The 12274-nt window shown below is 37.9% G+C and overlaps 1 protein-coding gene across 2 annotated transcripts in view; it reads left to right on the top strand.

The window, feature by feature from the left end:
- The window catches only part of fancl (FA complementation group L), a 37613-nt gene extending 25443 nt beyond the window's left edge, over positions 1-12170 (top strand). For both annotated transcript variants that reach the window (XM_059359407.1, XM_059359405.1), the window contains 7 exons: positions 459-609; positions 1443-1526; positions 3974-4019; positions 6739-6820; positions 7638-7754; positions 10184-10255; positions 10667-12170. In XM_059359407.1, the coding sequence (XP_059215390.1) occupies positions 459-609; positions 1443-1526; positions 3974-4019; positions 6739-6820; positions 7638-7754; positions 10184-10255; positions 10667-10702 (588 nt within the window). In that variant the 3' untranslated portion in view covers positions 10703-12170. The remainder of the gene's footprint in view (positions 1-458; positions 610-1442; positions 1527-3973; positions 4020-6738; positions 6821-7637; positions 7755-10183; positions 10256-10666) is intronic.
- Positions 12171-12274: the final 104 nt, after the last annotated feature.

Below are 12274 nucleotides of genomic sequence, written 5' to 3'. Positions count from 1 at the left end.
TATTGTGTCGAGAAATTGGCGAAATAACGCTGCAAAGTTAGGCTAAAGTTTTGTTTTTTTTAACCATTTTTCAAATACATTTTTAAAAATATATATTTTTACATTAAGTCTAAAGTTTTCTGTGAGAAATATAGTTAATCTGCCTTTAGAAAAAAGCAGAATTACCAGGAAAAAAAATCCAAATCACAAGAAAAAAAGTATTAAAAAAAACACAAGAAAAATGTAGAATGTAGATGTAGAAAAAAAAGACACAAAAAGACACAAAAAAACTAAATTACTTAAAAAAGAAACAAAATGACCAAAAAAGACAAATTTTAATTTTATTTTAAAAAGACAAAAAAATTATGTAAAAAAAAAAAAAAAAAAAAGACACACAATTATTAAAAAAGACACAAAATGATTTTAAGTATAAATGTATTTTAAAGTGACTCAAACTTGTTCTGGTCTGGTTTTGTTAGAGTACTCTGGAGCAGCTCCACAGCCAGTTCCTGCTGGTCTTGGAGTCCCTGGGTGAGTTCTGGGACGTCCTGGACGAGATCGACAGTAAGACCTGGATCCTGGAGCCGGAGAGACCCAGCAGAGCCGACAGCATGAGGCGCATCGCCATCGGTACTGTATGAAGGAAGATCTCACACAGTTTATATCTATAATCCACCATCACATACAGCAGCTGGTTTATAGAAGATGAAATATTATACACAAAGAAACACTCATTAATCCAGGGGTCTCAAACTCGCGGGCCAAATGTGGCCCTCGTGATGATATTTTGTGGCCCCCACCTTGATATGAAAGTTTAATGTGAGTTTTATATGAATGACACTTTACCATGTTGAGTGTGGAAGGTCCCTTTAATTACTGTTTTTGTAATTTTGTGTCTTTTTTTTGGTCATTTTGTTTTTTTCTGTCAATTAGTGTCTTTTTTTTTTTTTTATAATTTTGTGTCTTTTTTGGTAATTCTGTGTATTTTTTAAAGTAATTTTGTGTCTTTTTTGTCATTTTGTGTCTTTTTTAAGTAAATTAGTGTTTTTTTCAGTCATTTTGTGTCTTTTTAAAATAATTTTATGTCTTTTTAAAATAATTTTATGTCTTTTTTAATAATTTTGTGTGTTTTTTAATCATCTTTTTTGGTAATTCTGTGGAGTTTTTTTTGGTAATTTTGTGTCTTTTTAATAATTCTGTGTCTTTTTTGGTCATTTTGTTTCTTTTTTAAGTTATTTATTTATTTTTTGGTAATTTTGTGTCTTTTTTGTCATTCTGTGTCTTTTTTAAAATTAATTTAGGGGTTTTTTTCTGTCATTTTGTGTCTTTTTTTAAGCAATTTTGTGTCTTTTTTCTGTCATTTTGATACTGCCTCCAGCGGCCCCCAGGTATTTTAAGTTTGAGACCCCTGAATTAATCCATATGATAAAAAGCATATCCTGCATCCCTCTCTGTATGTGCAGGAAACAACGTCTCCATCAAAGTGGAGGTGGATCCCAGACACCCTAAGATGCTGCCAGAGTGCTGCCTGCTGGGAGCTGAGCACGGTGGGTAGGACCCCAGAGACATGGCAACACATGAAAGTGTGTTTCCAGGCGGTGCAAGAGCATAAGAAGTGTATCTGCACTATTACACACCCAAAACTGACACAGTGTGTTAAAGCATGTGAAATCCTCTCCTCGTTATAATGCAGTTATCAGGGGCCCACGAGGTTTGTGAATAAATAGTTTCTTAAGGAATTCTTCTAGGAATCGCAGGAGATGAGTCACCAATAAAACGTAGCAAACTCACAGTAAGCCAGTGAAATAGTTACACCACAGTGGTTCATCCACTTCTTGGTGAAATAGCTGGTTAGTGATGTACAGAAGTAACTATTTGAGTTGTGGGTCATGCACTACACATGTAATATGACCACAGACTAAACGCTGAACAAGACATTTTTACTGAACAAAACGTTCAAATAAACTCTCATCAAGTGGAAATACAGTGAAAGGGTCAAAGTTATGAGACCAAACCTCTAAATGTCCTCTTTTATATCTATATAACATTATATATAACTTTATTGACACGTTGCCGTGGATACACATTGTTCTGCTTCTCTCCTGATGACGGCTCGCCTTGTTAGTGACCTGTCAATCAAAGGTAGCCCCGCCCCAAATCATACAATTCTTTATCTTCTATTTTCTTCTAAATGGGGCCATTATTTACACTATTAACATCAAATTGTCTTTAAGAAGATTTTTTACTAGTGATTGAGACCATAGTGTTGTCCTAAAAATATTTCAGAAGTAATAAATGAAGTCAGAAGTTTTCTCATTTTGCACTGAAATGAATGGACAGAAATGCTTCTGCAGCCAAACTTAGCGCCCCCTGCTGGGATTTTCGGTAGAATGCAGCTTAAGGCACTTAAGAGAGGAGATTGCCGCCTGGTTTTACACTGTTATTACACTTATGTACAAAACCACTGTGTTTGAGTTGATATTCATGCTACATATCATTCATCATAGATTCTTGTGATTCCATTGATTAAAACCACATTTTATTTGTCAAGATTTCTGCAGTAGAGATTCGGTAGAATGCAGCTTAAGGCACTTCCTGGTTTGCCTCCATGCTCAGGCGGCCCTCAATCAGACACATTCATATTAATCTAGCACATGAAACATTACAACAACTTTACATTACACAAGCACAGCATTTAGTGGTTGACCACAACACAACAGAAGTGTTTCCAGAGGTTGTGTTTCTTGCTTTGTTTGCCTATTTATTTTCATTGTGTTATACATATAAGTGAGCCATGTTATATATATTTATATATATGTTGTAGCATCTGCCCCTCATCCACATACACACACACACACACACACACACACGCACACGCACATACACCTGTGATGCCTCTGTGCAAATCGTTTATCATTTATGTTTTTCTTTCTTGTTGTTTGCGCTGTATGTCTGCTGTCACCTTGTTTGTTACGTCATTTCACCAATACATTTTTTTTTTTAAAAGAAGTGTTTCCAGAGGACACTTAAAAGTGATGTACACGTCTGGACACACTGATATTATCATGTTATTTCAAGATAATTATAATTTCATGTTTTCACGTCAATTTGCATTCTTAAGTTGCAGCGCTGTGAGCTCTCAGGGCCACCGTACACATACACGTTTGGCATGTTTTCTTAAATTAGATGAATCAAAAATAACTGACAAAACAAGTAATTGATGAATTGCTTTGTCACTGATGGGAACGATTGAGTCCTGAGCTTCATATCATCACAATCAGACGTCTGTTTTTACAGAATAATCCAGCCTGTGCCCTCCATTATTCACATGAGAGCAGTGAGGAGCCATCAGGCCTGAATGAGAAAGGAAACGCTCTGCTTTAATACTGATCTCCACGTCTCCACTTCAACCAGGCCCTTCCTGTTGCCTATTGTCACAAGACTCGCTTCCACAATGGCAACTTTCCATTCTCGCCACGCCGACACCAGAGCCAGCCGCCAGCTTTCGGCTACAGCTTTCTATTTAAGTCCCCGTCAATTGTCGGCCATTGTTTCTGTAAACCCAAGGTCACGCAACTCCTAGCCTGTTGCCTAGCAATGCAACTCAAAAGATATTAAACACATACACACTTCAGCCACCAAGACAGGAGGCAGGCGGTGACCCTCAAATACGAGGGGTCGCGCAGAAATATTGCTTTTTGCATGTAGGAATAACAAATAGTGAAAGTGATGAGTGCTGCACGGAGACAAAGCTCCCCTGTGGAACGGAGGAAGCAGAGACGGTTCATATCTGAGCGGTGACGCCGCCGTCTGCGCTGTTGTCAAATAAGAGACGTGTCTGAGGGTATGCAGAGTGTGTTTTTTTAAGACGGTCTAATTTTCCGAGGGCTTATGTACAGTAATAATGTACCTGCAGGTGCTTGAAAATCAAATCCGAGACTTTTATTAGCATCCAACACCAAATAATTCCCTTTTTTTTCTTGTGTTGTTGCAGTGGTGACTCCGCTGAGGAATAAGCTCAACGCCAACATGCACATGTGGTGAGAATGTCTGCACCATAAAGCTTTTACTGTAAGATCAGAGTCATTCAACAGGGTCATATAATTATAATAATGATCATATTATAAGTTTCTAATGAGTGATAATAATTAGAATATTTTCTGTTGTCCAAATGTGGTCAAATTGTAATGAAATATTAAAAAGTTAGTTATTTAAAGTGGATTTCACGTATATGCAGATCACTAGATATCAGTTACAGTCGGCCAATACAGTCATTTTTTAAATGTTTTTAGCTGGAATGAACACAAACATAGTATAACTATGCAAAGGTAATCATAAGGCTGTTTTATGAACAAATAACTTTATTAAAGAATATTAAATTACATTGTCAACCAGTTCTAAAACTGAGAAATAAATAGCTAAATAAACATCAGTTTTCCTTTCTATATAAATAAACAATGAATACATATTGGACAACATATACACCAGAACCCGAACACCAGAACCCTAACTCTAACACCAGAACCCTAATCCTAACACCAGAACCCTAGCTCTAACCCAAACACCAGAGCCCTAACTCTAACCCAAACACCAGAACCCTAACACCAGAATCCTAACCCTAATACCAGAACCCGAACACCAGAACCCTAATCCTAACACCAGAACCCTAGCTCTAACCCGAACACCAGAACCCTAACTCTAACCCGAACACCAGAACCCTAACACCAGAACCCTAGCTCTAACCTGAACACCAGAACCCTAGCTCCAACCCGAACACCAGAACCCTAACTCTAACCCGAACACCAGAACCCTAACTCTAACACCAGAACCCTAGCTCTAACCCGAACACCAGAACCCTAACTCTAACCCAAACACCAGAACCCAAACACCAGAATCCTAACCCTAACACCAGAACCCGAACACCAGAACCCTAATCCTAACACCAGAACCCTAGCTCTAACCCGAAGACCAGAACCCTAACTCTAACCCGAACACCAGAACCCGAACACCAGAACCCTAATCCTAACACCAGAACCCTAGCTCTAACCCGAACACCAGAACCCTAACTCTAACCCGAACACCAGAACCCTAACACCAGAACCCTAGCTCTAACCTGAACACCAGAACCCTAGCTCTAACCCGAACACCAGAACCCTAACTCTAACCCGAACACCAGAACCCTAACACCAGAACCCTAATCCTAACACCAGAACCCTAGCTCTAACCCGAACACCAGAACCCTAACTCTAACCCGAACACCAGAACCCAAACACCAGAACCCTAATCCTAACACCAGAACCCTAGCTCTAACCCGAACACCAGAACCCTAGCTCTAACCTGAACACCGGAAACCCTAACACCAGAACCATAGCTCTAACCCGAACACCAGAACCCTAACTCTAACCCGAACACCAGAACCCGAACACCAGGACCCTAACTCTAACCCGAACACCAGAACCCTAGCTCTAACCTGAACACCAGAACCCTAACACCAGAACCATAGCTCTAACCCTAACACCAGAACCCTAACCCTAATGTAATGACATTTATTGGAAGCTCATTCCTATTACTGGCCAGTCATATTGGTCAACTGATATCTTGTTCAGGCTTTGATATCAGTTTGATCGTTTTAATTGATTCTGCATCGTTGTCAACAAATCCCATGAAAAGACTGAAACCAATGCAGTTTTTTAATCTCTCAATACTTCCTAACACCAGAACCAGAAGTATTACAGTAAAGTTTTATTGTTGATACTTTTCTAGGGATTTGTTGACTTTGAGCATTTTGTCCAATCTTACTTTTTACACCATAATTAACCATGAATACCATTTCCTCTACTTTTATTGTCAATTTACTGTTTACTAACAAAGATGTTGTATTTTTTGGGCGGAGCCTAACTGGTGTTTTTGGGGGTTTTTTTTGCTATTTTTGGACAAACTATACTACCACATGTATCAACAGACTATAATTGACCCATTTTAAGCATTTTTAGCCATTTAAAAATTTGACCATTTTTGACCAAAATCGACATGCTATATATAGTATGACTTTTTTAAGGAGGTCATTTTTTGACATCCCATAATATGGTGTTTTTCTGTCATTTCTGGCCATATTGTGCTGTAATATATATCAACAAACTATAATTGACCCATTTTAAAATTTGACCATTTTTGACAAAAATCAACTTTTTTTTCGAGAGGGTCATTTTTTTCTGTCATTTCTGACCATATTATACTCTAATATGTATCAATAGACTATAATTGACCAATTTTAAGCATTTTTAGGCATTTTAAAATTCGACCATTTTTGACAAAAATCGACATGACTTTTATTTTGAAGGGGTCATTTTTGGACATCCCATCATATGCTGTAGTATAGTTGTTGCTTTTTTTTAAGGGATTTGTTGACTTTGAGCATATATTATCCAATCCTACTTTTCCCCCCATAATTAACCATGAATACCATTTCTACTCTGATTGTCACTCAGAAAAAAAACAACACAATTACACTTCATTTTAAAGCGAAGTAGAAATTTTAGATTTCACCACAGGTTTTAACATTTGCCTCCCTGCGTGACATGTCTGAGGAAATTCTCTCTCCACCTCTGTTGAGTTTTGAAGCAGCAGAAATGCTTATTTTTTTCTCCCTCTTTTTATACCAATGGTGAAAAATCTCCTAATCATCCCCCAGTGTCTTTGCAGACTCATTTGCATGTGGTTAATTAGTGTGTGAAGGAGCTGTCTGTGGTCTGCTGGCAGGAACCCGGACTCCAGCGTCTTGCACAACCTCCGGGATGTTTTGGAGATCGAATTCCCGTCACCTGCCACCCACGAAAAATCTGTATGTGACACAGTTGCCCCCTTTCCATTTCAAACATGTCCATTCCCATCACGATTACCTCAAGGAGCTGTGTGTTGTGTGTGTTTACATCTATGCATGCATAGTCCTGTTTGTGCGTTTGTTTGAGCTTCAAGTTATAAGGGGGCGGACATACGCTATTGCCTATTTTTCTGTTTATTTCCATATTTTTCTCTCTCTCTGTGTTTTGTTTTTCCATGAGGTGGGCACAAATTCTCCTTTAATTGGGTTGTTTACAGAAAAGATCATTAGAATAACAAAGATGGCAGAATTCTCTGCACTATCAAATCGCTTTAATCACGCAAAACCATTTATCTCTCTTTTTTTTTAACACTCGTTCTTTCCCCTCCCCTCTCTGCGGATGGGTTAAAAGGGCGTCGTGTTTATCCGCTGTCGCCGCGGTGATTAATGCCTCAGCTTCATAACATTCAGAGGAGTGCAAAAAAGTTGAGTTGACCAGATGTTGATTTTTTTTTTTTTTTTTTTTTTTTTTTACCTGCCATCCTCTCTCTTAATGGATAGCTCCAGAAAAACAGGAGCTTCTCATTATGCCAAAATGCAAACGAGAGCAGAGAGGAAAGTGAGAGTGTGTCGGTGGGACTGCAGAGAGAGAGAGAGAGAGAGAGAGAGAGAGAGAGAGGGAGAGTCTGGGTGGATCAGGGTGATGCTAGCACTGGAGTTTTAACTACAAGGTTGTTTAACACTAAGTGGTTACAGAGGACCAAATCTTAAGCGTCTGTAGCCAGAAGTGTACGTGCTGAATATTTACTTCATTGTGTGTGTGTGTGTGTGTGTGTAGAGCTTCAGTGTGGAGTGTGGGATCTGTTACTCGTACCGTCTAGAGGCTGAGATCCCTGATCAGGTGTGTAATGACCCTCGCTGTGGCCAACCCTTCCACCAGGCCTGTCTCTATGAGGTATGGACACACAGACACACACACACACACACACACCAGTCACCAGTCTGCACACACAACTGCCAGTGACGTAGCCGTGACGTTGACTCCAAATTTTTGTTCGACTTTTTTTTGAGGGGTCATTTTTGGACATCTCATAATATGGTGTTTTTTGTGTAATTTCTGGCCATATAATGCTCTAATGTGTATCAACAGACGCATTTTAAGCCTTTTTAGGCATTTTAAAATTTGACCATTTTTGACAAAAATCAACGTGCAATAGTATGACTTTTTATTGGGTCATTTTTGGACATCCCATAATGTGGTGTTTTTCTTTAATTTCTGACCATGAAATTCCCTAATATATATCAACAAACTATAATTGACCAATTTTAAGCATTTTTAGGCATTTTGAAATATGACAATTTTTGACAAAATTTGACATGCTATAGTATGACTTTTGTTTGATTGGGCCATTTTTGGACATCTCATAATATGGTGTTTTTCTTTAATTTCTGACCATATTATGCTCTTATATGTGTCAACAAACTTTAATTAACCCATTTTAAGGATTTCAGGCCTTTTTAAAATGTGACAATTTTTGACCAAAATCGACATGCTATAGTATGACTTTTTTTTGATGGGGTCATTTTTGGACATCTCGTTGTATGGTGTTTTTCTGTTATTTCTGCCCATATTATGCTGTAATATGTATCAACAGACATTAATTGACCCATTTTAAGCCTTTTTAGGCATTCTACAATTTGACCATTTTTGACAAAAACCGACATGCTTTAGTATGACTTTTTTTTTTTTTAAAAGGGGGGGGGTCATTTTTGGACATCCCATAATATGCTGTTTTTTCACTATTTTGGACAAACTATACTACCACATGTATCAACAGACCATAATTGACCCATTTTAAGCATTTATAGACATTCCATAATATGGTGTTTTTTGTCATTTCTGGCCATATTATGCTCTAATATGTATCAACAGACTTTGATTGACCCATGTTAAGCCTTTTTAGCCATTTTAAATTTTGACCATTTTTGACATTTTGAGGGGTCATTTTTGGACATCCCATAATATGGTGTTTTTCTCTGTTTTTGGACCAACTACTACTACCACATGTATCAACAGACTATAATTTGGCCATTTTAAGCCTTTTTAGGCATTTTAAAATTTGACCATTTTTGACAAATGACATTTTGACATGCTATTAATGTATGACTTTTGTTTGATGGGGTCATTTTTGGACATCCCAAAATATGGTGTTTTTCGGTCATTTCTGACCATATTATGCTCTAATATGTATCAACAGACTTTAATTGACCCATTTTAAGGATTTCAAGCCATTTTAAAATTTGACAATTTCTGACAAAAATCGACATGTATGACTTATTTTGATTGGGTCATTTTTGGACATCCCATAATATGGTGTTTTTTTTGCTGTTTTTGGACAAACTACTACTACCACATGTATCAACAGACTATAATTTGCCCATTTCTAGCATTTTCAGGCATACTAAAATTTTACAATTTTTGACAAAAATTGACTTGTTTGATTGGGTCATTTTTGGATATCCCAAAATATGGTGTTTTTTGGTCATTTCTGACCATATAATTCTCTATAACATGTAACAACAGACTACAATTGACCCATTTTAAGGCATTTTCAAATTAGTCCTCATTAGGGTGAAAAAACTCAAATAACTGAAAGATTTTTTTCCTTAATGACTGGACACAACTCTAACTGGTTAAGGCAAAATATGTCTTTAATGCATCAGGCGCTGTGTTTTTAGTCAGGCAAGCACAGAGCAATACTTGAATGTAGCTTTATTACGTTAACGCTCAGAGAACTGCTCTTAGGCGCGGAGACAAGCACAGTGAATTACATTAATTCATGAATACCTTTTGTACACACTGAACACTAAAGAAATGTGTCATCGCTGTAACGTTGAAGTGAGTCAGGTCATGTAGCAGTTAAAGGCTCAGCTGTCGAGAACAGAAAAGACACTGGTCCTTTTCAGGTTAGCTACAAATGTTTCCAGTGTTCTGTGGGCTGAAGTATCAGCTCTGATAGTGACAGGGTTTCTGCCTGGCACTCACAGGTAAAGTGAGGGATTGTTAAGGTGGACTGGTGCTGCTTCACCACAAAGATAATGAGCTCCATCTGCCTGAACGGGGATTACTTTGTATATATATTCTGTATTCAGTAAAACTAAAGCATGTTCCCATTTTAAAAGGCTGGAAAAAGTGGCAGCAGGACATTCTAAAGTTTCACATAAAAGCCCCTTAAAATGCTTCAATGTGTCAGATAATCTTGAATATACCTGTAATAAGTGTACATTGAAACAAGCTTTATTATCACTTGACACCAGCCACATCACATCCAAGGTAATGATTTGATGAAGTGGTCTTTTTTTTTTTTTTTTTTTTCCCTCCAGTGGCTGCGAGCGCTCCCCTCCAGCAGGCAGAGCTTCAACATTGTTTTTGGAGAGTGTCCTTACTGTAGCAAGGTACGTGTGCCCCTCACACTGTGACTGACAGCTGCCTCCATAAAGGACTTCAGTGCAGAGTCAATAGACATTCAGCATACTTAATTAGCACGGCTCTGTACATCATGTAACCTTCTGTGTGCTGAAAGGCTGCACAACAATGTGCCGCATTCAGTGGGTTTTATTGATGCCGCTCCTTGTGTGATAAAGGAGTAAGTAAAGTGTGATATCTGTGAATACAGCACGCCATTGATTTCAAAGGTAAGTTTTATTTGTGCATTGGATTTGGAGTGTAGTCGGGAGTCCTTCAGCTACGGTCCAGTCATAAACGAGAGCTCACTTCATCTCTCCCACAAAGCAATCCTTCATACCGCGTTTGGTTATAATGAACTTTTAATATGCAGAATAAACTGAAGAATTCTTCTATTTCAGCCTATTACTGTGAAAATGGCAGCCCAGAAGGCCTGAAAAGTGGCTTTGTGTTCCCGTCGGCGCCATCTCGACGACTTTGGGAAGCAGCATGAAAGACTGAAAGCCGAGACGAGTGGATCCTTTACGGCACAGGTTTCAAACTCGCGGCCCGCAGGCCGATTGCGGCCCTCATGGCGATATTTTGTGGCCCCCACCTTGATATGAAAGTTTAATGTGAGTTTTATGAGTGGCACTTTACCGTGTTGTGTGTGGAAGGTCCCTTTAATTACTTTTTCTGGTAATTTCGTGTCCTTTTTTTGGTAATTTTGTGTCTTTTTTTGTCATTTTGCGTCTTTTTATTTTAGTAACTTTGTGTCTTTTTTTGGTCATTTTGTGTCTTTTTAAATAATTTGTCCTTTTTTTTGTCATTTTGTGTCTTTTTTTGGTCATTTTGTGTATTTTTTATTTTGAGTTTGAGACCCCTGATTTACGGCAACAAGTCGCTGCTGCAGCTCGCACCGGAGCGATGTCCACACAGACAGTTTACTGCTGCTGCACTGCCGTCTACAGCTGTATCCCAATACATTAGAATATCACGAAAAGTCCATTTCCAGTAGTTCAAGTCAAACAGCCCTAACCAAGTATTGAGTCATATAGATGACATACTTTTCAGTGGCCAACATTTTCATATTAAACATACTCTTTAAAATTGCTTTTTTGTGATATTCAAATTTTTTTGAGATACTGAATTTTAGGTCTTCATTAAATTTAAGCCATAACCATTACAATTAGAATAAATTAAATGAATTAAACATGAAATGTTTCATTCTGTGTGTAATGGATCTATATGTGTTATTTCCACTTTTTGAATTGAATTACTGACATAAACTTTTCTATGATATTATAATTCATTGAGATGCACCTGTACATTGAGTCTGCCGTGATAATGTCCATGACTAGTTATCTTTCATTTCTACTGTCATATTTTCACGATTGAAAACAGATATTAAACTTTGGAGCTGTGCTTTTTCCACCACATGGTGCAAATATTTCAGAATAAAAGCTTTGTGTTTACAAATAAAAAGATTTAATCCACAGAAATGCCACATGGCTTTTATTTTGAAAGAGAAACATGAAGTGTTGGGTTAAAAAGATTTTTTTTGTAATTGGTATGGGCCGGGGGTGGGCAACCTGCAGCTCAGGAGCCTCATGTGGCTCTTCAGGCCGTCTGTAGCTCTGACGGAAAAAAATTATACGAAATGAAACGGTTATTTCTTTACATTGTAATTTTAATTTCATTGTTGTAGGCCCAAAGCAATGTGTATCCTTCAATTGTAAAAATGTGTAGCTTATATTCGGCATTAAAACAAATGTTTTAACATTATAATGAACTAAAATGTGCATCGTAGCTTACGAAAAGTCTGTTACAGTGTCAGTGTGGCTTTGAAAACATCATTTCACTGTGAAGTTTTGCTGAGAGCCAGATAAAAAATAGACGAGACAAAAAGAGGTTCTACGACACACACACACACACACACACACACACACACACACACACACACACACACACACACACACACACACACACACACACACACACACACACACACACACACACACACACACACA

This window comes from Centropristis striata, chromosome 20, assembly GCF_030273125.1.
Source record: "Centropristis striata isolate RG_2023a ecotype Rhode Island chromosome 20, C.striata_1.0, whole genome shotgun sequence".
NCBI classification, from domain to species: domain Eukaryota; kingdom Metazoa; phylum Chordata; class Actinopteri; order Perciformes; family Serranidae; genus Centropristis; species Centropristis striata.
The sequence above is the reverse complement of the archived record's forward strand: the minus strand, read 5'-3'. Positions and strand labels throughout refer to the sequence as shown.